The sequence below is a fragment of the Carcharhinus amblyrhynchos genome, chromosome 14 (genome assembly GCF_965287045.1).
Source record: "Carcharhinus amblyrhynchos chromosome 14, sCarAmb.v2.hapA, whole genome shotgun sequence".
Taxonomy (NCBI): Eukaryota; Metazoa; Chordata; class Chondrichthyes; order Carcharhiniformes; family Carcharhinidae; genus Carcharhinus; species Carcharhinus amblyrhynchos.
In genome coordinates, this window is record NC_137337.1 from 41533056 (window position 1) to 41558651 (window position 25596).

The 25596-nt window shown below is 42.9% G+C and overlaps 1 protein-coding gene across 2 annotated transcripts in view; it reads left to right on the forward strand.

The window, feature by feature from the left end:
• Positions 1-25596, forward strand: part of kiaa0586 (KIAA0586 ortholog) — a 541997-nt gene that overhangs the window by 239322 nt on the left and 277079 nt on the right. For both annotated transcript variants that reach the window (XM_080202790.1, XM_080202791.1), the window contains exon 13: positions 15977-16203. In XM_080202790.1, coding sequence (XP_080058916.1) covers positions 15977-16203 — 227 coding nt within the window. The remainder of the gene's footprint in view (positions 1-15976; positions 16204-25596) is intronic.

Sequence of the window (25596 nt, forward strand, 5' to 3'; positions counted from 1 at the left end):
TGCCCTATAGTATCCCAAGATATGTAGGTTAGCGGGATTAACAGGGTAAATATATGGGGTTACAGGGATAGGGCCTGGGTAAGATACTCGGTTGGAGGGTCAATGCAGACTAGAAGGATCGAATGGATTATTTCTGCACTGTAGGGATTCTATATGATGAATTCAGAAAATTGGGGTCTTTTCACTTAACCGCTGGAAATAAGGGGCTGCTTGAGTAACCTCTGCAATTGGGCACCTCCCCATGCCAGTGACAAGCCCCCCACCCCTGCCCCACTTTGTCTCGTACCTCTTTGTCCTTTTCATATGGATATTGGAGGCCAATGATGTACACAGTAGTCTTAAGTGCAACCGATATAGATTTAATATAATTTTGCAAATTTTAAGTTCTTTACCCCAGAAATAAATCCCAGTGCTTTAACAATAATTGTTTTGCTAACTGACCATGCTGCTTTTAGTGATTTGTTAGCTTGTATCCATAGATCCCTTTGCTCCTTGATGTAGATGGTGTTTCTATTTTCTCCACCAAAGCCCATCAACTTGTATCTATTATGTTCATTTCCCACTTAATTGCCCAATGTGCAAGTTTTCTTGTATTATATTTTATTCTTCCTCAGAATAAGCCACACTGGCCATTTTCTGCACCCAGTTTGGTATCGTTGGTGTTACAGATTCCTTAGTCTAAGTCATTGCTGCAAATTATGAATAACAGAGGCCCCAGTACTGATTTTTGGGAAACTCTGCTTTCTCCCTCACTCCGGTCTGAATAACTATCTATTGTCCCTACTCTATTTCACTTGCTGCCATTTGCTATTGTTTCAGCTATTTGTCACTTGACTCTGCATGCCATAACCTTTGCCATGACTGATACTGTTGGATGATACCTTCAAAACACCTATAAAGTAACAATTTCTTTCAAGATGTTTGTGCCCTCGTGCTCTACTTTCTGCTGGCATCCCTCCCTACTTGTCGGGATGTCTGTTCTGTCTGTAATTCTGCTGGGTTCAGTTGTCTGAATCTTGAGCTGTGGCAGGGCTGTTGTCAGTGCTGGTGCTTGATAGAATGAGAATTATCCAGCAATGACAGCAGCACTGAGAACAAATCAACCAAGCCTACAAATTTCAAACACTTCAACCAAACAGAAAGCATAACCTACAGACCTGTCTGTTACCTCCTGAATCAACAGTAGCTGAGTCAAAACCATGATGAGGTGGCATATCAAAAAGGTCAGAGGGTGGAATTTTCCCAAAAATGACTAATTTCCCTCTTAATTACACTGGTGGAAAGTCCTTCATGTTGCTTTATGCTTTATTGTGTGATAGTAAGAGGAGTTGGCTGGAGCATGGAGCTTCAAAATGGTACAACTGGTACCAAATCATTACTGCACGCTAGCTGATGTCATGATTTACGTGCTCTGCTTACGTCCAGTTATTGTTAACTCATGTGCATTCACCTCACAGATGTCATTTTGGAACCCTAAGGTCACTCAGACCTCTCAAAAAATGGACGTGACTCAGCCCAATTTGTCACCCACAGAGTTTTTATAAATATATAAAAAGGAGGAGGCTGGCTAGGGTGAATGTTGGACCCTTAGAGGATGAGAGGGGGGATTTAGTTGTGGGGGATGAGGAAATGGCTGAGGCCTTGAATAACTTCTTTGCTTCGGTCTTCACGGAGGAGGACGCGAATAGTTTGCCGGGTGTTAACGATGGAAAGATGGTAGGAGTGGATGGCCTGAACGAGATCATTGTTACTAGAGAGGCAATGCTGGACAAACTAGAGGGACTGATGGTGGACAAGTCCCCAGGACTGGATGGAATGCATCCAAGGGTTCTGAAGGAAATGGTGGAGGTGATAGTGGATGCCTTGGTGATTATTTTTCAAACGTCGCTGGATTCTGGGGAAGTGCCGGAAGATTGGAAAACGGCTAATGTTATGCCGCTGTTTAAAAAGGGTAGCAGGCAAAAGGCAGGGAATTATAGGCCGGTTAGTTTAATGTCTGTTGTCGGAAAAATGCTTGAATCCGTAATCAAGGAGAAAATAGCAAGGCATCTTGAGGAGAATTGTTTGATAGAGCAGACGCAGCACGGTTTCATTAAGGGGAAGTCGTGTCTGACGAATTTATTGGAATTCTATGAGGATGTGTCTAGTGCGGTGGATAGAGGAGAGCCGGTGGATGTGGTGTTTCTCGATTTTCAGAAGGCGTTTGATAAGGTGCCGCACAAAAGGTTGTTACAGAAGGTTAGGGGGCATGGAGTTGGGGGTAGGGTGTTAGCGTGTAGGGGATTGGCTGTCAAAAAGGAGGCAGAGAGTGGGTGTCAATGGGTGCTATTCGGATTGGCAGTTGGTGACTAGTGGAGTGCCCCAGGGATCGGTGCTGGGGCCTCAGCTATTTATCATTTATTTAGATGATCTGGAGGAGGGAGCCGAGTGTAAGGTGTCGAAATTTGCTGATGACACAAAGATAAGTGGAACGGCAAGTTGTGTGGAGGGTGTGGAAAGTCTGCAGAGGGATCTAGATAGGCTAAGCGAGTGGGTGAGGACCTGGCAGATAGAATACAATGTTGGCAAGTGTGAGGTTATCCACTTTGGTAGGAATAGTGGTAGGAAGGACTACTACTTACAGAGCGAAAAGCTGCAGCATGCTACGGTGCAGAGGGACCTGGGGGTCTTTGTGCATGAGTCGCAAAAACCCAGCCTGCAGGTGCAGCAGGTGGTCAGGAAGGCAAATGGGATGCTGACCTTCATAGCGAGGGGGATTGAATATAAAAGTAGGGAGGTCTTGCTGCAACTGTACAGGGTACTGGTGAGGCCGCAGCTGGAGTAGTGTGTGCAGTTTTGGTCACCTTACCTGCGCAAGGATATTTTGGCCTTGGAGGGAGTGCAGAGGAGGTTCACTAGGCTGATACCGGAGTTGAGGGGGTTGAGCTATGAGGAGAGGCTGAATAGACTGGGCTTGTACTCATTAGAGTTTAGAAGGATGAGGGGAGATCTCATTGAGACGTATAAGATGATGAAAGGGATGGATAGGGTAGAGATGGAGAGGTTCTTCCTGCTCAGAAAGGACAGTAGGACTAGAGGGCACAGCCTCAAGATAAGGGGGGGGGGGGCAGTTTAGAACGGAGTTGAGGAGGAACTTCTTCAGTCAAAGGGTGGTGAATCTCTGGAATTCTCTGCCCGTTGAAGTGGTTGAGGCTACCTCGCTAAATATATTTAAGACGCGGGTAGATAGGTTTTTGGTAGGCAAGGGGATTAAGGGTTATGGGGAGAAAGCGGGAATGTGGAACTGAGCCACTTCAGATCAGCCATGATCTTGTTGAATGGCGGGGCAGGCTCGAAGGGCTAGATGGCCTACTCCTGCTCCTATTTCTTATGTTCTTATGTTCACATAATCAGGATAACCCTGATAAAGATAGCGTGTGCCAGGTGCCACAAATGGCCTTTGGCGTGCTTTTTTTTGTCATCCTCAGTGTTCCCTTGCCATCTTCTGTGTTTCCTCCAAGTGGTGTTCCATGTTGAACACTGAGGATGCCAAGGGAGCAGAACGTACTCTTGATCGAGGACCTTAATGTGAGTTGGCTGTGTCCTTAAGGACATAGTTACGAGACTGGGTCTGTGCAGATGGTGAGGGAACCAATAAGAGGGAAAGACATATTTGACGTAATTTCACCCACCTGCCTGCCACAGATATATGTGTCCACGATCACCGCACAATCCTTGTGGGCATTAAGTCCTGTCATCACTTTGAGCATATCTTCATCCTGTGGTATGGCAGTACTACAGCGCTAAATGGAAGAGATTCCAAAAGATTGAGCAACCTAAGACTGGGCAGCCATAAGGCACTGTGGGCCATCAGCAGTAGTAGAACTGTACTCAACCACAATCTCTAACCTTATGGCTTGGCATATCCCTCATTCTGCCATTACCACCAAGTCGGGGATCAACCCTGGTTCAATGAAGGATGCAGGAGCGTATGCCAGGAGCAACATCAGGCATACCTAAAAATGTCAATCTGCTGAAGCTTCAACACAGGACTACTTGTGTTCCAAGCTGCATAACTAACAACTGACAGATGGAACAAAGCGATTCCACAATCAACCAGTCAGACCTAAGCTCTGCAGTCTTGCCACATTTAGTTGTGAATGGTGGTGGACAATTAACAACTCATTGGAGGAGATGGCTTGTCAAATATCTCCATCCTCAATGATAGAGGGGCCCAGCACATCAGTGAAGAAGATGAGGCTGAAGCATTTGTAATGATCTTCAGCCACAACTGCCAAGTGGATGATCCATCTTGGCCTCCCCCAGAGATTCTCAGCATATTCAGCGAATTTGATTCATTCTGTGATATCAAGAAACAGCTGAAGGCACTTAATACTACAAATCCCTGGCAATACTACTGACTTGTGTTCCAGAACTTGCTGTGCCCCTAATCAAACTGTTCCAGTGCATCCTCAGCACTGTCACCTACTTTACCCTAATTTCCTAGATATGTCCTGTTCACAAGAAAAAGGATAAATCCAACCTGGCCAGTTATTGTCCCATCAATATACTCTGGATCATCAATAAAGTGGTGGAAGGGGTCATCGTCAGTGCAATCAAGTGACACTTACTTAGCAGTAACTTGCTCACTGACGCTCAGTTGAGGGTCACTCAACTCCTAACCTCGTTACAGTCTTGGTTCAACACCAGGTTAAAGTCCAACAGGTTTATTTGGAATCACAAGCTTTGGGAGTGCTGCTCCTTCATCAGGTAGTCCAATGCTGACATCTCCACCTCAAGTCTTGGTTCAAACAAGGGACAAAAGATCTAAACTCTGGAGGTGGGAGTGACTGCCCTTGGCATCAGGGCAGCACTTGACCAAGTCTGGCAAAAGAAGCCTTAGCAAATCTGGTATCAGTCAAATCAGGGGAAAACTCTGTGCTGGTTTATGTCATACCCAGCATAAAGGAAGATGGTTGTGGTTGTTGGAGCTCAATCATCTCAGTTCCAGGAGATCCTCAGGGTAATGGCCCAACCATCTTCAGCTGCTTCATCAATGTTCTTCCTTCCATCATAAGGTTGGAAGTCAGGATGTTCTATACCATTTGCAACTCCTCAGACAGTAAGCAGTCCCTGTCCAAAGAGTCGGCATGGTGGCACAGTGGCTAGCATGGCTGCCTCAGCATCAGGCATCCAAGTTCAACTGCAGCCTTGGATGACTGTCTGTGTGGAGTTTGCATGTCCTCCCTGTGTCTGCATGGGTTTTCTCCGGGTGATTGGTCTCCTCCCACAGTCCAAAGATGCGTAGGTTAGGTGGATTATCCACAGTAAATGAACAGGGTTAGGAGGATAGGGCAGAGGGGTGGACTTGGGTAGGATGCTCTTTCGGAGAGTTGATGCAGATTTGATGGGCCAAATGGCTTCCTTCTGCAAAGTTTGCGATTCAATGGAAACGCACTAAGACTTGGACAATATCCAGTTGTGGGCTGATAAGTGCCAAATAGCATTCACACCACACAAGTACCAGGCAAAGGCTTTCTATTATGAGAAAATCTAATCATTGGTCCATGACATTCAATGGTATTACTATCACTGAATCCCCCATTATCAATACCCTGAGGGTTACTGTTGATGATAAATTGTTATAAATACTGTGCTGCAAGAGCAGATCAGGGTTAGGAATCCTGCAATGAGTTGGACTGCAGTGGTTTAAGAAGGTGGCTCACCAACACTTTCTCACAGACAATTAGGGATGGCAATAAATGCCCACATCCCATGCATGAATAAAAAAAAGGATGTGGTCATCGAAATCTGCTGCCTACTGCAGCCACAACTCCAAACTCAGAAGTTCAAGATCCACATTTCCAACTACAGAGTTGATCATGTGCCTTGTTCTTCCCAGGCTGTTGTTAGAGATTTTAACAACATCTCCCAGTTTGTTCCCATTGTTTTCTAAAAGGAGTCAAAGAGAGTTGCCTTCATTTCATTTCTTCTTGCCCAAGAGAAGCAGGCAGTATTAGCATGAGAGGTTATAAGGTTTGCTGGTTTTCCCATGGTGAAAGAGTGTAAATGACTGCTCTCAGTGATTTGTAGACCATCTGTGTTCTATGTACTAGAACTTAAAGGAATTCCACTCCCTCAATGCATGAGCATTGGTGTGTGACCATATACAGTGCATTTTGCAGGTTTCCTGGCAGCAGTAATGATGCCTTTACACTACAGAGTCTGCTGTGCCAACTGTATTTCAGCAAAGTGCAAGCCAAAGGGTGGCTGCTCAGTGACAACAGTTATCTGTAGGCAACATGGCTCACGACTCGGGTTTGCAACCCACACATAGAATCATTGAATCTCTACCGTGCAGAAAGAGGTAATTTGACCTATCATGTCTGCCCTGACTCTCTGACAGAGTCTTTTACCCAGACCCTCTTCCCCTGCTCTATCTCCATAACCCTACACATTTACCATAGCTAATCCATCTAACCTACACTTCTTGCAGCATAGTGTAAGGTTGCTGACTTTCAGTGGAGGAAACTGCATTGCTGTTGGAGGACAAGTACCTGAGAGTCTAGGAAGCTTGGCTTCAGGCTTCACCTTGCCAGCATGGGCAGCACAGTCTGAAGCGGCTGACTGACACCCAATTGTAAGATTGATAGAGGTGTGGCAAGGCTGGGAGGATGAATGATATCCTGAGAGAGAACAGCAAAGAATCATTACTCCTATTTCCTATGATCAGCAATCTCTGATCTGTTGGAGGGCAGATTGGCCATTCTGCAAACCCCTTTGTACACTGGTATCCACAGCCTTTTTCTTTATTCATTCACAGAATGTGGGCTTCACGGAAGAGGACAGCATTTTTACTTGCCCACATTGTCTTAAAAAGGAGCTAGTGAACTGCTGCATTGAGCTGCTGAGTGAGCTGCCTTCTTGAACTGCTGCAGTCTTGTGGTGAAAGTACTGCCAGAGTTTGTCTTTCTGGGATTTTGATCCAGCTACAATGAAAGAATGCTGATATATTTCCAAGTCAGGATAACATTTGACCTGGAAGTAAACCTGGAAACTTGTGCCCACTGCTCATGTCCTGCTAAGGCTAGACTTCCAGGTGTGCCTTTTCCCCCTCTGGTTAGTCCCCGCTGCTTCTGGGTTTTCACTGCTGCCTTCAGCAAGAAAGGGGGAAGTATCAGTGAGATTCACTAAATATGCTTCAATGCAAGAGGGAGCAGAGGCAGGTGTTTCGGTTCCTTCTTTACATTTGTTAGTAGCTTAATGCCTGCTTATGATGTGGATAGAGAAAACCTCTTGCTTGGTCCCATCCAAAATAGTGGCTGGTGCACTTGCACTGAATTGTATGTGCACAGCTGAGATGCCCCATTTTGTACACTTTTCCCTTCATTGCTATTTAATTTTCCTGAATTCTTCCTTTCCATTGTATCAGTCATGGCTCAATTTGCAACACTTTTGCCTAAGTCAGAAGGTTATAGGTTCAATTCCCACTACAAGGCTAGAGTAAAGATATCAAGGCTGACACTCCAGTGCAGTGCTGAGGGAATGAATGCTAAATTGTCAGAGGTGCTTTTTTTTTAGATGAGCTGTTAAACAGTCTACCCTTTCAAGTGGCTTAAAACTATCCCACGGTGTGATTTTGAAGAGCAGCGAGGGAGTTACCCACAGCATCCTGATCCATATTTATCCATGACTCAACATTGTAAAAACAGATTCATGTGGTAATCACATGACTGTTTGCTGTGTGAAAATTGTTGCCGTATTTCCTACTTTTCAAAAATAGGCTGTGAAGGGCTTTGGAATGTGCTGAGATTTTGAAAGGTGCTATATAAATGCAAGTCTTTCTTTGCATGGCACTCCCATTTAAGACACTCACAAAAGTGTAGGCAGTAAGTCCTATCCTTGAGAGAATTCCTACTCTCAATGTTTATCAACTGGAATTACTTCCATGCAGAATACGGAAAGGAACAATTGCTCAATAAAAAAAGACTTGGTGGTGCTGATTTTTATCAGTAAAAGCTGACACATGAAATGGGCTTTCAAAACACAAATAGTGTGAAATGCTGATAATTAGCATATAACTCATTTGATCCCACTCTGTATGTAAAATGAATTCTTCTGTTATGAATCCTTCCATGAGGAACTGCAAAATTATATTCACAATCTGTCCCAGATGACAAATATGAGAAAATTACTGGATGATCATACCAAGATTAGGTGATCTATTCGGGTCTGGATTATATTGTAGTATTAATTGAAGAGTACCCTCTCTGCTGGCAATAGCAAAGACACAATTATTTCCTCTTGTGCCCATGTGGTAAATTTATTCCTCGTTTCAGAATTGCATACTTTATTGTTCCTCGTCAAGATAGTGCATTTCCCGTAAGTGCTGCTGATCAATGTATTTGATATTCATTACTCTTGGGTCTTTATATTGCCAGTTTTAAATTGGTGCATGTATAGTGCAATGCTTAAACAGCTGGGCCAAGTTACAATAAGCATATGATGCACAGAACTACCTTTGCCAGAATTGAAATAAGATGACTATATGGATCGACTATATTGGAATATTTGGCATCCATCTGCATTCTTTTACATCTGTGCTAAGGTTTTTAGTTATACTGGCATGCTTTTATGTAATAAACTGAACAAAGCCTGGTGACTTAACCCCTTGCATATTCTTGATTAGTAATTCCATCTCAGCTAGTTTAGCGCACCACTCTAAATTTATCCAGTGGGGATTAATCTAACGTTAGAATCAAGACTGGAATAAAGCAGCCATACTCAGGAAATGCTACCTGGGATTTGGATTGTTGTTGAATTCCCTCAAATGTATTAAATTCTTCACTAATTTTAAGGAGTCTGTCAACAGCTATCAGTAGGATTGTTGTCTCCATCACTGAAGGTTGGTAGAAGGAATGTTTTTCCTCTGGTTTGTCTGCAAACAATATCTCTCAAAAAAAAACTAATGGATGGGTTTCAACAAAATTGGAAGAGCTGATTTGTTTTGGACAAAGATGAGAATCTGAATCTGGATCCTGGAATTTTTAAAGGATCTGTAAATATTGGGAGATGGGGCAAGTTAACTTTTTATTAGAATAATGTGGGTTGTTCATTTAGATTGTTGATTGTTTTGGCAGGTTGTGAAGAAATTTGTCACAGTTTTCAAAGTGCAGCTTACTGACAGCCACCAGCATAAGGAGGAGGAGCAGAGCCTTGAGGAAGGGAGGAGGCAATATAGATATCCCCTTTCTGGCCAAGATTTCCATGAAGAGCTCATACAAACGTGATACCAGTAACCACAACCTCAATTCCCCTTTCATCAATCATTTGTCACTACCGCTCTATGCATTTTTAGAATATTTCGGGATTCTACCCAATGCAGTACACAAATCCGTCTCCCTTTCTCAGGCCCTCTTTCTACCTCTTCAAGTTTCCTCTCCTCCCACTGCCCCATGTACCCACAAGCAAAAGAACATAAGAAATAGGAGCAGGAGTAGGCCATCTAGCCCCTCGAGCCTGCCCCGCCATTCAATAAGATCATGGCTGATCTGTCGTGTCTCAGTTCCACATTCCCGCCCTCTCCCCATAACCCTTAATCCCCTTGCCTATCAAAAACCTATCAACCCGCGTCTTAAAAATATTGAGCGAGGCAGCCTCCACCACTTCAACGGGCAGAGAATTCCAGAGATTCACCACCCTTTGAGTGAAGAAGTTCCTCCTCAACTCCGTTCTAAACTGCCCCCCCTTTATCTTGAGGCTGTGCCCTCTAGTCCTACTGTCCTTTCTGAGTGGGAAGAGCCTCTCCACCTCTATCCTATCCATCCCATTCATCATCTTATATGTCTCAATGAGATCTCCCCTCATTCTTCTAAACTCTAATGAGTACCAGTCTAGTTTATTCAGCCTCTCCTCATAGTTCAACCCCCTCAACTCTGGTATCAGCCTAGTAAACCTCCTCTGCACTCCCTCCAAGGCCAAAATATCCTTGCGTAAGTGCGGCGACCAAAACTGCACACAGTACTCCAGCTGCGGCCTCTCCAGTGCCCTATACAGCTGCAGCAAGACCTCCCTACTTTTATATTCAATCCCCCTCACTATGAAGGCCAGCATCCCATTAGCCTTCCTGACCACCTGCTGCACCTGCAGGCTGGGTTTTTGCGACTCATGCACAAGGACCCCGAGGTCCCTCTGCACCGTCGCATGCTGCAGTTTTTCGCCATGTAAATAATAGTCCTTCCTACCATTATTCCTACCAAAGTGGACAACCTCACATTTGCCAACATTAAATTCCATTTGCCTGTTCCTGGCCCATTCGCCCAGCCTATCTAGATCCTTCTGCAGACTCTCCACACCCTCCGCGCAATTTGCCGTTCCACCAATCTTGGTGTCATCAGCAAATTTCGACACCATACACTCGGTTCCCTCCTCCAGATCATCTATATGAATGGTAAATAGCTGAGGCCCCAGCACCGATCCCTGGGGCACTCCACTAGTCACCAACCGCCAATCCGAATAGCACCCATTGACCCCCACTCTCTGCCTCCTATTTGACAGCCAATCCCCTATCCACGCTAACACCCTACCCCCAACTCCATGCCCCCTGACCTTCTGTAATAACCTCTTGTGAGGCACCTTGTCAAACTCATTCTGAAAATCAAGAAAGACCACATCCACCGGCTCTCCTCTATCCACCGCCCTCGACACATCCTCATAGAACTCCAATAAATTCGTCAGACACGACTTCCCCTTAACGAAACCGTGCTGCGTCTGCTCTATCAAACAATTCTCCTCAAGATGCCTCACTATTTTCTCCTTGATCACGGATTCTAACATTTTACCTACAACAGACGTTAAACTAACTGGCCTATAATTCCCTGCCTTTTGCCTGCCACCCTTCTTAAACAACGGTGTAACATTAGCCGTTTTCCAATCTCCCGGCACTTCCCTGGAATCCAGCGACGTTTAGAAAATAATCACCAAGGCATCCACTATCACCTCCGCCATTTCTTTCAGAATCCTTGGATGCATTCCATCCGGTCCTGGGGACTTGTCCACAATCAGTCCCTCCAGTCTGTCGAGCACCGCCTCTCTAGTAACAATAATGTCATTCAGGCCCTCCTGTCCTACCATCTTTCCATTGCTAACACCCGGCAAATTATTCACGTCCTCCTCCGTGAAGACCGAAACAAAAAAGTTATTCAAGGCCTCAGCCATTTCCCCATCCCCTACCACTAAGTTCCCCCCTCTCATCCTCTAAGGGTCCAACGTTCACCCTAGCCAGCCTCTTCCTTTTTATATATTTATAAAAACTCTTGCTATCCTTTTTTATATTAAGTGCTAGCCCAGCTTCATATCCTACCCTTCTTTATCAACTTCTTTTCCTTTTCCCTCACCCCCCTTTTCCTTTTCCCTCACCACACAAATAACTCCCCCCACCCCTGTCCACCACTCTACACAAAGAAAGATAACATGAATAAAAATGAGAAAGCTTCAGGGGACAAGAAGACAACAAGCACAATGTAAGGGCAAGGCATCACAAGAGGCAACAAGGGTTTGACACAAGTTGAATGAAAAGTGGCAGAGCACGCAAAAAAGGGGTCATGCCCTCTCTCTGCCCGACCCCAAAAATCTTCCCTCTGTTGCTGACCATCACAATGTCCAATGGGCCAAATTGCAAAACTAAAAAGGAACAGAAAATAAATATTCCAAACCAAATTTATCAATTAAATTATTCTATATTGTTAACAAAAGTCCCCCCTATCTATTCCTTTAGTGTCTGTCTTCTGTGTACCTTTACAGTCCCTGGCACATCTACACAATGGCTGTAATGTAGCTGGTGGAAGGCCACTGACTTTCAATGGAGAAGATTGCAGGTAGGCTCACTCTAATTTGGAAGGCCCAGCTGCAGACTGGGTTGGCTAGCTTATCTGCAACAGCCAGGACATTAGCTGAGTGGCAGGAATGGGAGGAAGAATGTTATCACCCTGAAAGAAGACAGAAAGCATTGTTCTCCATGGAGACATTCCCGACCTTGCGGGCAGTGGCTCAGGAATGTTGTGGGAGATTGCTGGTTTGCTGAGATATCTGCAAGCCCCCTTGCGTGCTCATTATGATTTCAGTAGAGACTAGTAACTTTTATTTGAAAAATGGAGAAATCTAAAATCCTAGCTACCTACTGAAAGAAGAAGCTACAAAGTCTCATGTTTTAAACTTTTTTATTACTTTAGAAGTCAGACAAAGAAAACACTAAATCATATCTTGGCTAAGTACCTATACTCTAACACTCCAAATCAGTATAAATTAAATGTGAATTGACAGGCAAATTGCGCTTGATTATAAACTAAAAGTTACACACAAAATGGCAGATACAACTAAGACAGATCTTACAAATGGACTTGGCAATAGCAGTCACAAAGTCCTTGAAAACTCAGTCCTCATCACAAAGAATTTCAGTTCCTCTTCCAGGTTTTAGTCTGATCTCCAGCTGGCAGCAGCAGACAAACAACCCGAGTTCCATGGGCACAGCATTCACCCACAAGTGGTGCACATCTGAAGAACTTCCACAACTCTGCTTAGGACGGTCTGGATGAAGTAGATATACCAATGATAGCTTCAAATAACAGAAATAGCTGCAGCAGTGTATATCTGTGCTTATTCTCAGTTTCTGGATCTAGCCCCTTTTCTTTAGTCTGCCTTTACTGCACTGGAATCAACATCTACTGAGCTCAGAGCTCTGGGACCTTTTATTTTATTTCAGCCAGGGGTTTTGGTTTCCAATTTCAATTTCAGTTTTCGTTTTCTTAGAAATTGGAAGTCAGGTTCCTTTCTCACTTTCCCTTTTCAATTAGGGCCCATTTCCAAAATATACAAGCTTTGAAACCACAGATTCCGTCACACACTGCAATCCATACATTGCAGTTTGAGCTTTCTTGGCAGCAAGCTTGATGATTCATGACTTCAGCCTAAATTTCCTCTGCAGCACTCATTTCTGGTGGAAATTGCTGGTGCTGCAACAGAAGCTGAGACATTGGACATCAGGCACTGTTAAGTGGTTGGTTCCAATTGTGCTGGCGGAGTCGGCCACAGCTTTGTTGCTGGGAAGGATGAGCTCCAAGTTCTGTGCAAAGCCCTGCGCCAAGTTGGTGCTTGACTCTTCCATGCTCCTTCACATTGGCCGCAGATTCTGGCAAGTTTGCCAGTGCACCAAGCTTTTCATTGTGCGTACCCATCAGCCTTATGTAGGCTGCCCATCTAAGTCCTCATCTGACTTCCGTGCAGCAGAACGCAGTGTGTGACATTGTCATCCAATGAGCTTGGCATTATCCTTGCAATTCCCTCTCAACCACAAGGACTCTAGATGAAATCCATTTACTGCTCATGCAGAAACTGTCTCTTTGATATCTTTTACATTCCACATATTATTAGTATCTTAGTCAGTGGCTGAGAGTCTGAAATCAAGTGATGGTTGAGGACCTGGCTGTGAATTCTTTGTGCTAATTCTCAGATGTGCCTGTGAAAGAAAGATTACTGCATGTCAGGGGCCTTTAGAAATGGGAGACGTGACTCATAGCACTGTTGTCTGATGGATGAGGCAGTGCTGGATCCTCGCTTGGTTTGTTGCCACTGACCTCATCATAAACACAGGAGCAGTTGGCGTCCTCCCCTGCAAGCTGAAGCCATGAGGACATACAGTCTTGGCACCTCTCTGCCCTTCTGGGATCTCTCCCTCTTGTTGCGTGCTAGTTTGATTTACATGAAGACAGATGGAGAGAGTGTAAGCAGAATGTGTGCCAGGGCAGATGATAAAGATGCCTAGCATGCGTGGTTAGTGACTGGGACCAGTGAGCTGATGAGGACATGACATGCAGGAGTGATGCAGATGTATGGGAGAGTGAGTGGCGGTTAAGACCCCTGTGGATGTGTGATGGGGGAGTGAGTGTGTGAGTTGAGAGTGATGAGAAGTGATTTATCCTGGCAGAACGGAGATCGTTCATCCTCTTCCTGCACTGGATGACTGTCTTCTTCTCCAGGTGTTGACACTCACGACCATGCCACTGCCTCCCATGCTGGGTTGATGACATGGTGAGCTGATTTTCTCCCCGAGCATGGATAGAGGTCACTACGTCAGGCCTCCACTGCATCAAGCAGCCTTTCCAAGGAGATGCCTGAAACCTTTCTTGACAGTCATCACTTCCCGGTGACCTATGAAGTGTGAGCTGGGGCGGCCTTTAAAAATGGCACCCTAAGCTTGCAGCACTGAAGCGCTGGCAGGGTGAAATGGTGTGGAGATGCCGGCGTTGGATTGAGGTAAAACACAAAGAAATCCCACAACACCAGTTTAAAATCCAAACAGGTTTATTTGTAGCAAACGCCACAAGCTTCCGGGACAGGCTGTCCCTTCGTCAGGTGGCTGGGAGTTCTGGTTGTAAAAATGACACAACGACACAAACTCAATTTACATGCATAATGATTGGAATGTGGGTCTTTACAGCTAATCAATTCTTAAAGGTACAGACAATGTGAGTGGAAAGAGATTTAAGCACAGGTTAAAGAGCTATGTATTGTTTCCAGACAGGACAGTTAGTGAGATTTTGCAAGTCCAGGCAAGTTGTGGGGGTTACAGATAGTGTGACATGACCCCAAGATCCCGGTTGAGGCCGTTCTCATGTGTGTGGAACTTGGCTATCAGCTTCTGCTCAGCGACTCTGCGCTGTCGTGTGTCCTGAAGGCCGCCTTGGAGAACGCTTACTCGAAGATCAGAGGCCGAATGCCCATGACTGCTAAAGTGTTCCTCAACAGGAAGAGAACAGTCTTGCCTCGTGATTGTTGAGTGGTGTTCATTCATCGGTTGTCGTAACGTCTGCATGGTCTCCCCAATGTTCCAAGCCTCGGGACATCCTTTCCTGCAGCGTATTGGGTCTTTGTGTCATCTTTACAACCAGAACTCCCAGCCACCTGACGAAGGGACAGGCTGTCCCGAAAGCTTGCGGCGTTTCCTACAAATAAACCTGTTTGGATTTTAAACTGGTGTTGTGGGATTTCTTGGGGTGAAATGAATCAGAGGCTGCCCCACCAGCAATATGGCATGGAACCTGTGGCTGAAAATTTTTGGTACTAAAGTGCCACAGTATGTGACATGTCATTGTCACTCATGGGCTCAGTGTCACTTTTCCCACTTGCCGTTAGCCTTTTCCGATTTCTGGGAAAATCGCTCTCTCTATTTCTGTATTCTCTGTTTTCGTCAGCAATATGTGTGGTTCCTTTCCTAATGCTTCAGTTGTGTCTCTGTTCATCCCCTTGAATATAATTTTATCAGTGACATTAAATGGAAAATTTTAGTCAAAGTACTTGAAGGGAGGAGATTTATGAGCATTTAAATATTTAATGCATCCGACAGTTCACTGCAAACTTGTTACATTTATTCTGAGCTGAATAGTATTTTTCTACCAAATAACTGGGGGGAAACACTGTTCTCAAATTACTTTATCATGTTTTTTCATACTTTTCACCATTTATTGAAAGTTTGAAATAGTTTAATGGGACTATAGCACAGAACCAAATATTTGCTAGAATTGCATGCAGCGTGTACTTTCTTCCTAATATATCAAACGTTGGTGAGGTTAAAGTCAGTTTCATTCTCTGAAGGAATATTAATAATGTTATATATAAGATGAGATGTGCTGTTTGGTCAGACAGATTATTGACAGCAATTTTTACATTTCATCAATACGGTTTTGCAAAGTTAGCTTTACGTCTGTTTATTTTGTCACTGAAAATAAATGTGTTGCAGTTGCTTCTTTACGCATGATGGCTAGCATTATTTCACTGGTAAAAAGTAGATGTGCGTAAATTTGGAAATATTTAATAGACATGTGAATGTATTCCTGAACATTTTATCAATATATGAATGTCCCTAAAGTATTCCATTCTATCTTTTTTTTCTTAATTACATTTTTATCTACCAAAGCTTAATCTGAAGTATTTTCAATTCCAGCTCAAGCAACCCACCTGTATTGGCAAACTGACAAACTCAAGTCACCCTCAGAAGCCTTCACTGATTCAGTCAGTAAAAGCATCAAAATCAATGTTTGAAGATGCTGAAAGAATCCTACGTGAGGTGCAAACCAATAAGAAATTCATTGAAGAAAATCTGGATGCAATTGTTCGAGCAAAAGACAGTGCTTCTATATATTCATTAGTCGACTCCCTGGCTGCGAACAGGTAAAGAAGTAATTTCCAAGAGGAAAATTAGTCAATCAGATAAATCCTGTTTTTAATGCTTTTAGGGAGGAGGATGTTTGTGTGCATGATGAGAGATATTGGCAAACGCCCAGTGTCAACCTTAAAAGCGATCCAACTACACCATTTTGTGGCAGAGCTGCCACTATTCCTCCCCAGCAATTTGCTTACAGAAAAGCACCAGTGTGATATTTTGCTGCTTCCTAGCTCAGTCATCAGACTCTGAGTGTTATTGCCAAATTGGAGGCAGTTTTATTCTGTTTTTTATGCTCATCAGAAACTGGAGTGTAATTGCCCAAATGAAATTCAGCCAGCATTCTCACAGCAGGCAGGCAATCTTCCTGTTGAACCTTGAACCTAGGATCTCCAATGTAAAAGATTAATTTCACATCCTGAGCATCTCCCAATTTAACTTTTTGACATCCACAAAAATGAAAAGGTGATGTTGCTGTTTTTTTTTGGATCTGAATATACCAGAACTTTTGCCAGCTATCCATGGTTGCTTTTTTACTTAATGTTCCTGTCTGCCATTTAAAATTTTAACTATCTGGAGTATTCTTGTTCTTTTCCCCATAATTTACTATTCCACATTGTTACACAACAACCTCATTAGCTACAAATTTACCTATTTCCCAAAATTACCAAAATCTCTGTATTCTTCCTACAATTTATTATGTCACCTAATTAGTTTTGTCAGCAAATTGTGATATTGTTCTCTTAATGCTCATGTTCAGATCATTTATGTAAATATCACTTATAAAGCAAAGAAAAGCAGTTAATGGTAGAGAACACTTATGTAATACGCTAATTGGTTTCTGTGATGAGTAACAACTGAAATCATTAAACAATGCACCTTTTTAATTGTGCAAACTGAGGGGGAGAGAATTAGTAAGGTGAACCTTAGAGCTGACACAATCTGATAAACTACAACCTCTCCAGTATGAAAATCTATTGTTTAGAAAAAAAAACTATTGCCTGGAAATCTTTTGAGCAGACTAAAATAACTTGGGGCATTATTTTAGTTGGAAACGTGGATGATACGGTATTTGAATAAGTAAAACATTTTTTTTGTGATTCTATAATGTTTCATCATTGTTTTATGCTTTTGGTAAATATTTATATCTATGGTGTTTTCCAGTTCACACATTTGCAGTTAAGCATTCTAAAATTCTAAAATGTCGTTCTAAAATCTAGAAAATCCCAAAATCCAGAAGTGACCTGGTCCCAAGCATTCTGGAGAGGTTATTTTGTTTTGGAATAAATTCCATGGAGTTTTTTTTTATAGTGTTTTTTACAATTGTTTTCTTTACATATTCTTCCATCTTCTGAATATCAGAATGGTCTTTAGTTGAGAATGGTGGATATTCCAGATCACCGGTGTGTCCAAACACTGTCATAACTGATCCTTGAACAGCCAGGATGCTGATCGTTAACATAAGAGATAGTCTTGCTCTCTCAAAAAATGCTTTAAAAATGCATGAGCAATTAATTATTGGAGTAACTTAATATGACAGCTCTTGACAGTTTATTGCCTGCTGCTTTATTTCATGTTTGACTTTTCTTAAGTAAAAATAACACCACTGTGTAAAATCTTTCAGTGTGATTGTTCAAGAATGGGAAGTTTAGACTTAGCAAGAGAAAATGCTGGTGGTATTCAGCAGGTCATGCAGCATCTGTGGAGAGGAAAACAAAGTTAATATTTGAGGTCATTGGCCTTTCATCAGACCCAGAAAGTTAGAAATGTAATAGGTTCTAAGCAAGTGAACAGTGAACAGGGCGTGAGATAGGAGAGATTAAGTGACAAAGAGGTTAGTGGTGCAAAACTCAAGAGAGGAGCCATGGGATAAATAAAGAAAAGATGGGTGAGATTCTCTGGCCTCCCGGCTGCATGTTTCCGGGAGTTGGTGTGTTGTTTGCTAGCGGCGGGATTCCCTGTTCCTGCTGCTGTCAATGGGAATTCCCGTTTATGTCACCCCGCGCCTGTGAGTAACCCACAGAGAATCCTGCTGGATAATAGTGGGAGAATCTAACGGCATTCTCCATGGGTTTCCCGCTGGCCTGAACGGCTGGAGAATTCTGGCCTATGTGTCTAGAGGATATGATTTATTTCCCTCTTGAATCTATTTTCTTTTCTCCTTGTCCAATCTCGTTCCATCTACATCCACAATTCCTTTGGCATTCTCTGTCATTATAACAGTTTCCTATTTCCTGGCCTCAACCACCTACTCCACACCATGGGCATCCAATTTCTCTTCACCACCACCCCCACCAGGATGATCTGAGGAGACTTCTTTCCTGAACGAAGGCCCAAATAATCTTGATCCATCTTCCTCTACTATTTCTGCCATATCAAGCATAATGCCAATACCAAACATGTCTTCCCCTCCCTTTCAGCATTCTGAAGGGTCTTTTCTTCTGCAACATCCTGATCCATTCCTCAGCCACCCCCAACATCCACACCCTCCATATGACACCTTTCCATGCAAACGCAGGAGATGCAACACCTGCCCTTTCACATCCTGACTCCTCACTGTCCAAGACTTCAAACAGTCTTATCAGGTGAACAGCAATTTTGTATATATTTCTTTCAATTTAGTATATACTGTATTCTGTGCTCACAGTGTGGGCCGATATACATTGGGGAAACGAAATGCAACTTGGGTGACCACCTTGGGGAATATCTCCATTCAGGCTGCAAGCATGACTCTGAGCTTCTGATTACCTGTCATTTTAATTCACGACCTTGCCTTCGGAGTTAGAATCAGAGGTTTACAACATGGAAACAGGCCCTTGAGTCCAACTGTCCGTGCCGCCTTTTTTTTTAATGACTAAGCTAGTCCCAATTACCAACATTTGGCCCATATCCCTCAATAACCATCTTACTCATGTAACTGTCTAAACACTTCTTGAATGACAAATTTGTACCCACCCCTACTACTACCTCTGGCAGCTTGTTCCAGACACTCACCACCCTCTGTGAAAAAATTGCCCCTCTGGACCCTTTTGTGTCTCTCACCTCTCACCTTAAACCTACGCCCTCGAGGTTTAGACTCTCCTGTCTTTGGGAGAAGATATTGACTACCTAGTTGATCTATGCCCCTCACTATTTTATAGACTACTATAAGGTCACCCCTAAGCCCCCTACCCTTCAGAGGAAAAAGTCCTAGCCTAGCCAACCTCTCTTTATAACTAAAACCGTCAACTCCTGCAAGTATCCTAGTCAATCTTTTCTGCATTTTTTCTAGTTTAATAATAACCTTTGTATATTAGGGTGACCAGAACTGTACACATTATTCCAAGTGTGGCCTTACCAATGTCTTGTATAACTTCAACAAGACGTCCCAAATCCAGTGTTCAATGTTCTGACCAATGAAACCAAGCATGCCAAATGCCTTCTTCACCATCCTGTCCACCTGTGACTCCATTTTCAAGGAGCTATGAACCTGTACCTGTAGATCTTTTTGTTGTAACTCTCCCCAAAACCCTACATTAACTGAGTAAGACCTGCCCTGGTTCAATCTACCAAAATGCAACACCTCGCATTTGTCTAAATTAAACTCCATCTGCCATTCATTAGCCCACTGGCCCAATTGATCAAGATCCCGTTGCAATGCGAGATAACCTTCTTCACTGTCCACTATGCCACCAATCTTGGTATCATGTGCAAACTTACTAACCCTGCCTTTTAAATTCATTAATATAAATGACAAATAACAGTGGACCCAATAAGATCCCTGAGGCACATCGCTAGTCACAGGCCTCCAGTTTGAAAAACAACCCTCTACAACCACCCACTGTTTTCTGTCATCAAGCCAATTTTGTATCAATTTGGCTACCTCACCCTGCATCCATGACATTTAATCAAAGAATCATTGAATTCCCACAGTACAGAAGGAGGCCATTTGGTCCATCGAGTCTGTGCCAACTGCAATCCCACCCAGGCCCTATTCCCATAACCCCGCACATTTATCCTGCTAATCCCCATGACACCAGGGTCAATTTAGCATGGCCAAATGACCTAATTCATACATTTTTGAACTGTGGGAGGAAACTGGAGCAACCGGAGGAAATCCACGCAGACACAGGGAGAACATGCAAACTCCACACAGACAGTAACCGAGGCCTGAATTGAACCCGGGTCCCTGGAGCTGTGAGGCAGCAGTGATAACCACTATGCCACTGTACCACCCCAAATCTTATGCAACAACTATCATGCGGCATCTTGTCAAAGGCCTTGCTAATGTCCATATAGACAACATCAACTGCACTGCCCTCATCTACCTTCTTGGTTGCCCCTTCAAAAAACTCAATCAAATTTATGAGACATGATTTTCCACTCACAAAGCCATGCTGACTGTCTCTAATCATTTCTTGCCTTGATAAATGCCTATAGATTCTGTCTCTCAGAATGCCTTCTAACAGCTTATCCATTACAGATGTGTTCCTGTCTGATGCCATCAAAATTGGCCTTGCCCCAATTTAGAATTTTAACTTTTGGCCAGACCTATCATTCTCCATAGCTATCTTAAAACTAATGAAATTATGGTCACTGGTTCCAAAGTGATCCCTCACTAATACTTCTGTCACCTCCCCTTCCTTATTTTCCAAGAGGAGGTCAAGTTTTGCCCCCTTTCTAGGCAGGCCATCGACATACTGAATGAGAAATTCTTCCTGAATACATACAACAAATTTCTTTCCATCCAAGCCTCTAATACTATGGCTGTCCCAGTCAATGTTAGGAAAGTTAAAATCCCCTACTATTACCACTCTATTCTTCTTGGAGCTATTTGTAATCTCCTTACATATTTGCTCCTCAATTTCCCACTGACTATTTGGGGGCCTATACTACAACCCTATCAAAGTGATTTCCCCCTTCTTATTTCTCAGTTCTACCCATATAGACTCAGTGGGTGAACTCTTGGATATATACCCTTTCAATACCGCTGTGATATTTTCCCAAATCAAAAGTGCAACTCCCCCTCCTCACTTACCTCCTGTTCTATCTTTCCTATAGCATCTGTATCCTGGAACATTGAGCTGCCAGTCCTCTCCCTCCCTTAGCCATGTTTCAGTAATTGCTCTAATATCCCAGTCCCATGTACCCAACCATGCCCTGAGTTCACCTGCCTTGCTCGTCACTTCTATGCTGATAGCTGTTCACTTGGTCTCCTGCAGTTTCTGAAAAAGCTCAACACAGGTTTTAGGCAATAACATGCCATCATTTGATTAGATATTTTACAGCCTTGCAGACTCAACATTGAGTTCAAACATTTCAGATTAACCTCTGCCCTTATTTTGTTTCTTTTTGCTATGCAGGCTTTGCTTTCGTTTTCTGTTTGTTTTTGCTTTCTGACAGCACATGTTCATTATCTGACATTCACACCTCCTTTAGACACACCTTTTCTGTTTTTCTTTTCCCATTGCCACTCCCTTTGGCCTTGTATCACTAATACTTTTGTTATTTAATCTCTTCTGTCTTCAAATGCATTACTTTTGTTCTTTCTCCAGTTTTCCCCCTTTCACTTGCTTAAAATCCATTCCTTTTGTAACCGTCTCAATTCTGGAGAAAGGTAATTGACTTGAAATGTTAAGTCTGTGGGCCGGATTTTCCAGTTGAAGGCAGGAATCGGGATACGGGATTAATTCTGCTGTCATGATTTGCCTCCATCTCAACTGCCAGGAGGCAAGATTTTCCAGAAGCTAAGTGACTTGGAGACAAATCTGCCACTTTGAGGCACCATGGAAGGAGGCTTCATTCAGAATGGGCAAGTTAAAAGGCCTGTCTTTGTTCCCAAAGAAACCTCACCCTAGGATGCATCTGATGCAATCGAAACTTCTGACCGCTTTAAACCCTCTCACTCCTTTACCCTATTCTTTTACCCCTCACTCTCTCCACACCAGCTCGACCCTTCACCACCTCGTTCCCACCCTACCTTTTTAGCTTCTCACTCTCCTGCCCTCATTCACTTAGTAAATAGAAATCTTAAATCTAAAATAACAGTTGCAATTCATTGAATAGCCCATAAAACTTCCTGAGTAAACAAACTGACTCTTCAAATCATCTGTATAAATAATATCAAACACTTGTAAAATGATTAGGCAGTTACATTGCAGCCACGAGCATTTAAAAATTCTCCAAGTAAGTAAATATGGTTCAGAACTGCTATCTCAAATGTTGTTTAGGCTGGATACCAAAAAAAAGGAAAAGATTAAATCCTTATCTGTTATCATACACGAGTAGTCTGAACTTTATTAATTCCTCTGAAAACTTATCCCCATTTACTATGTTGATCCTTTACTTTGTACAGTATCAAACTTCAGAGTTAATGGTGTGAAATATGCCCAGAGCTTTTGATTTTTACCCTTGCAGTTTAACTGAGCCATCTATTAGGTTGTTTCAAGCTTTGACAGTTGACTGAGCTTCTGGCTATCTTCAAAAACTTGAATGTATTTGGCAGAGGAGTTGACAGTTGTCAACCGAATCGCATCATAAGTGACTGAATTACAAATCAACTAATAATTCAGCTACCCGGGGTTGATTTATGCACTTGTTCAATGGAATCCCATTATGAATGCTTGGTTGACTTTCAAACCACCAATGGATTCTGTTTATCAGCGGTTTTGACACAGCCTGTCAAGGGAGAAATGAGCTTGATTATTTAACACTTTTACAAGCTGTTAAGAGCAGCTTGGTTTTTAAAGTGTATATTAAATATTGTTTGTTCATTTTGACAAAATTATAGCCTCTTAGAAATCTTCCCAATGTTATTATAAGGCTCATGGCTCCTTTTTATTGTGGATACTGGATGAGTGGATTGGGGTCATATGGGAGCCCAGGGGTGTTGGTGTGTATGGGCGTATTGTTGGGGTAAGAGGGTCAAGGTTGTGGGGCCTCATACTTATCTCCATAACTGCACTGATGTCTCAGCGAATAGAGGCAGATCTTCCAACTTGGATTGGATGCCTTGACTTTGGCCCACCTCCCTTTCTGGCTCCACCTTGGTGCTGGAGATGGCAGGCCAGACTCCTGCCTGCCCTCGACTCTCCACTACAGTTATAGTGTCAGAAGGTAGGATCACAGCATTGGGAGACCTCCCAACTCCAGATTCCTGCCTCCAAGATGAAAATTCAATCCATAGTCTTGCACTTGGATTATAAACTTCAAATATTCTTGTGATATCATGTTAAAGACGACTGTCACTCAGTTGAGGAAAAAGTAAGAGATGTAACTCAATGTTGAACTTACTTTTTAGACATCAACCTTTCGAACCAAATTTCTAAATTCAGTTTAAGTCCTAAGTTATTGCATGAAAAATACAGCTTAAGAGTTTCTGCATACCATTCTAAAGTGGTTGTTAGAAACCAGTAAGATTAAAATAGCTATCACGTGGTGATAGAAATTGAATTGTATCAACTCTGAGCATACAATTCTTTTGCTTCTTATAGCACTAAATGTTATCTTCATTCATTGTCTTTCAATTTTATGGCTGTTTAAGAAAATCAACACAACTCATTGTGGTGAACAGATTTCAGATTCCAGTTATTTTAATTGCAATTTATCTTCCAAACATAACTTCAAATGCAACACCTTCTATTTTAAGTTATTTTTCTCATATGTGGTGCAATTATACTTTTATGGTGCGGTACAGTACAAACTATCTGTTCATTTTAGCCTGTGGATGCATGTTTTAGTTGCAAGTTCTCAAATCTTTGGAGCCCTTCTATTTTTCCATGCAAAACACAGAATTTATGGCAAATATTTGAAAATGCATTGCAATTTGTAGGAAGGACATTTTGTCCACAGTGGGAATGACCAAAACATTCTATGATTTTATAAATGTGCGGTGTTATGGGGATAGGGCCTGTGTAAGACGCTCTGTCAGAGATTTGGTGTGGACTCAATGGGCCGAATGGCCTCCTGCACTGTAGAGATTCTATGATTCTGTTCCCATAGCTCATCATCAGCTGATAAGCTGGACATAACTTCCTGGGAATGCCAACAAAGAAATGATTCCTAAACTTAAATAATTCAGTCACAGTCGCATTTGATCCAGCACATGCCAAAACCATTTGATGTTTTCTGATTCATTTGCCTGCTCATCCTACTAATGCCCATACAGCAAAAATGCTAATAAGAAATGAGAGAAGTCGCTATTGACAGAACCAAAGATTGGATGTCTTTCCAAATACAGAAAGAAAAATCAAGCATACAAGTTTCCTTTATTTTCATAATTTTGAGTCCAACAGTTAAATTAATCAATGAACTCTCTTTTAAAGGGGTTTGGTAAAGATAAATAAACAAAACTTTTTTGTTTGAAAGACTCCCTTAAGTGCCGTGCCTGGGTGTCCCCCTCGACTGCTTGCTGCCTGTTCTTCTTAATAGCCAATTTGGCCAGGCCCAGGAGCAGGCAAACAAGGAGATTCTTCACCCTTCCTGCCCCTTCTCCACTGTACTTCAAAATTTATAAAGAGACGTACTTGGGACACTGGGTGTGATTGAGGGAGAAAGCAAATATATATAATGTTGCACTCTGCAAATAAATCTAGTGTCAAATAAAAAGATTAGCTTCTGGTTTCCAACTTCACCACCTTGCTTATAAGTGATATAACAGTTGTTGCTTCAGAATTCATCCGAGATGTTTCAAACACACTTTTTTTTGTTTCATCGTGGCCAAAGATGAGGTGAGGCGCTAACTCTCAAATCAGGGAATGGGGCTGAAATCTCAGAAGACCCATATGACCATGGAATCGGATTCCTCAATGCTGCAGAAATTGCAGGCAGCCTGGGAGTCTGTGATCCATCTTAATCTTCTATTGGATGAGTCTACCATGTGCAAAACAAAACTTGAAAGGAAACTTATCAAAATTAAATGAAACATTTGGGTGGCACAGTGGTTAGCACTGCTGCCTCGCAGCACCAGGGGCTCTGGTTTAATTCCGGCCTTGTGTGACTGTCTGTGTGAAGTTGTACATTGTACATTCTCCCTATGTCTGCATGGGTTTCCCCCGGGTGCAAATTAGGTTGATTGGCTAAATTGACCTTTAGCATCAGGGGGCCTAGCAGGGTAAATATGTGGGGTTACAGGGATTGTTGTCAGTGCAAGCTTGACGTGCTGAATGGTGGCCTCCTAACTGTAGGGATTCTATGAATCTATGATAGTTTTTGGGATTAATGATGCACTTCAGTCCTTGTGGTGCCCACTGTCACAGAAATCCTCAAGCATAGTAGTGGAAATTGCATGCTCCTTCTCCATGGACACCTGGGCGCAAATATAACCATGGAAAAGAGTCAACTCTCAGGTTAAATTACACCCTCCCTCACAACCACCAGCTGCTTGGTTGTGTGTGTGGCCATTGTCGAATGGCAGGGTGTCC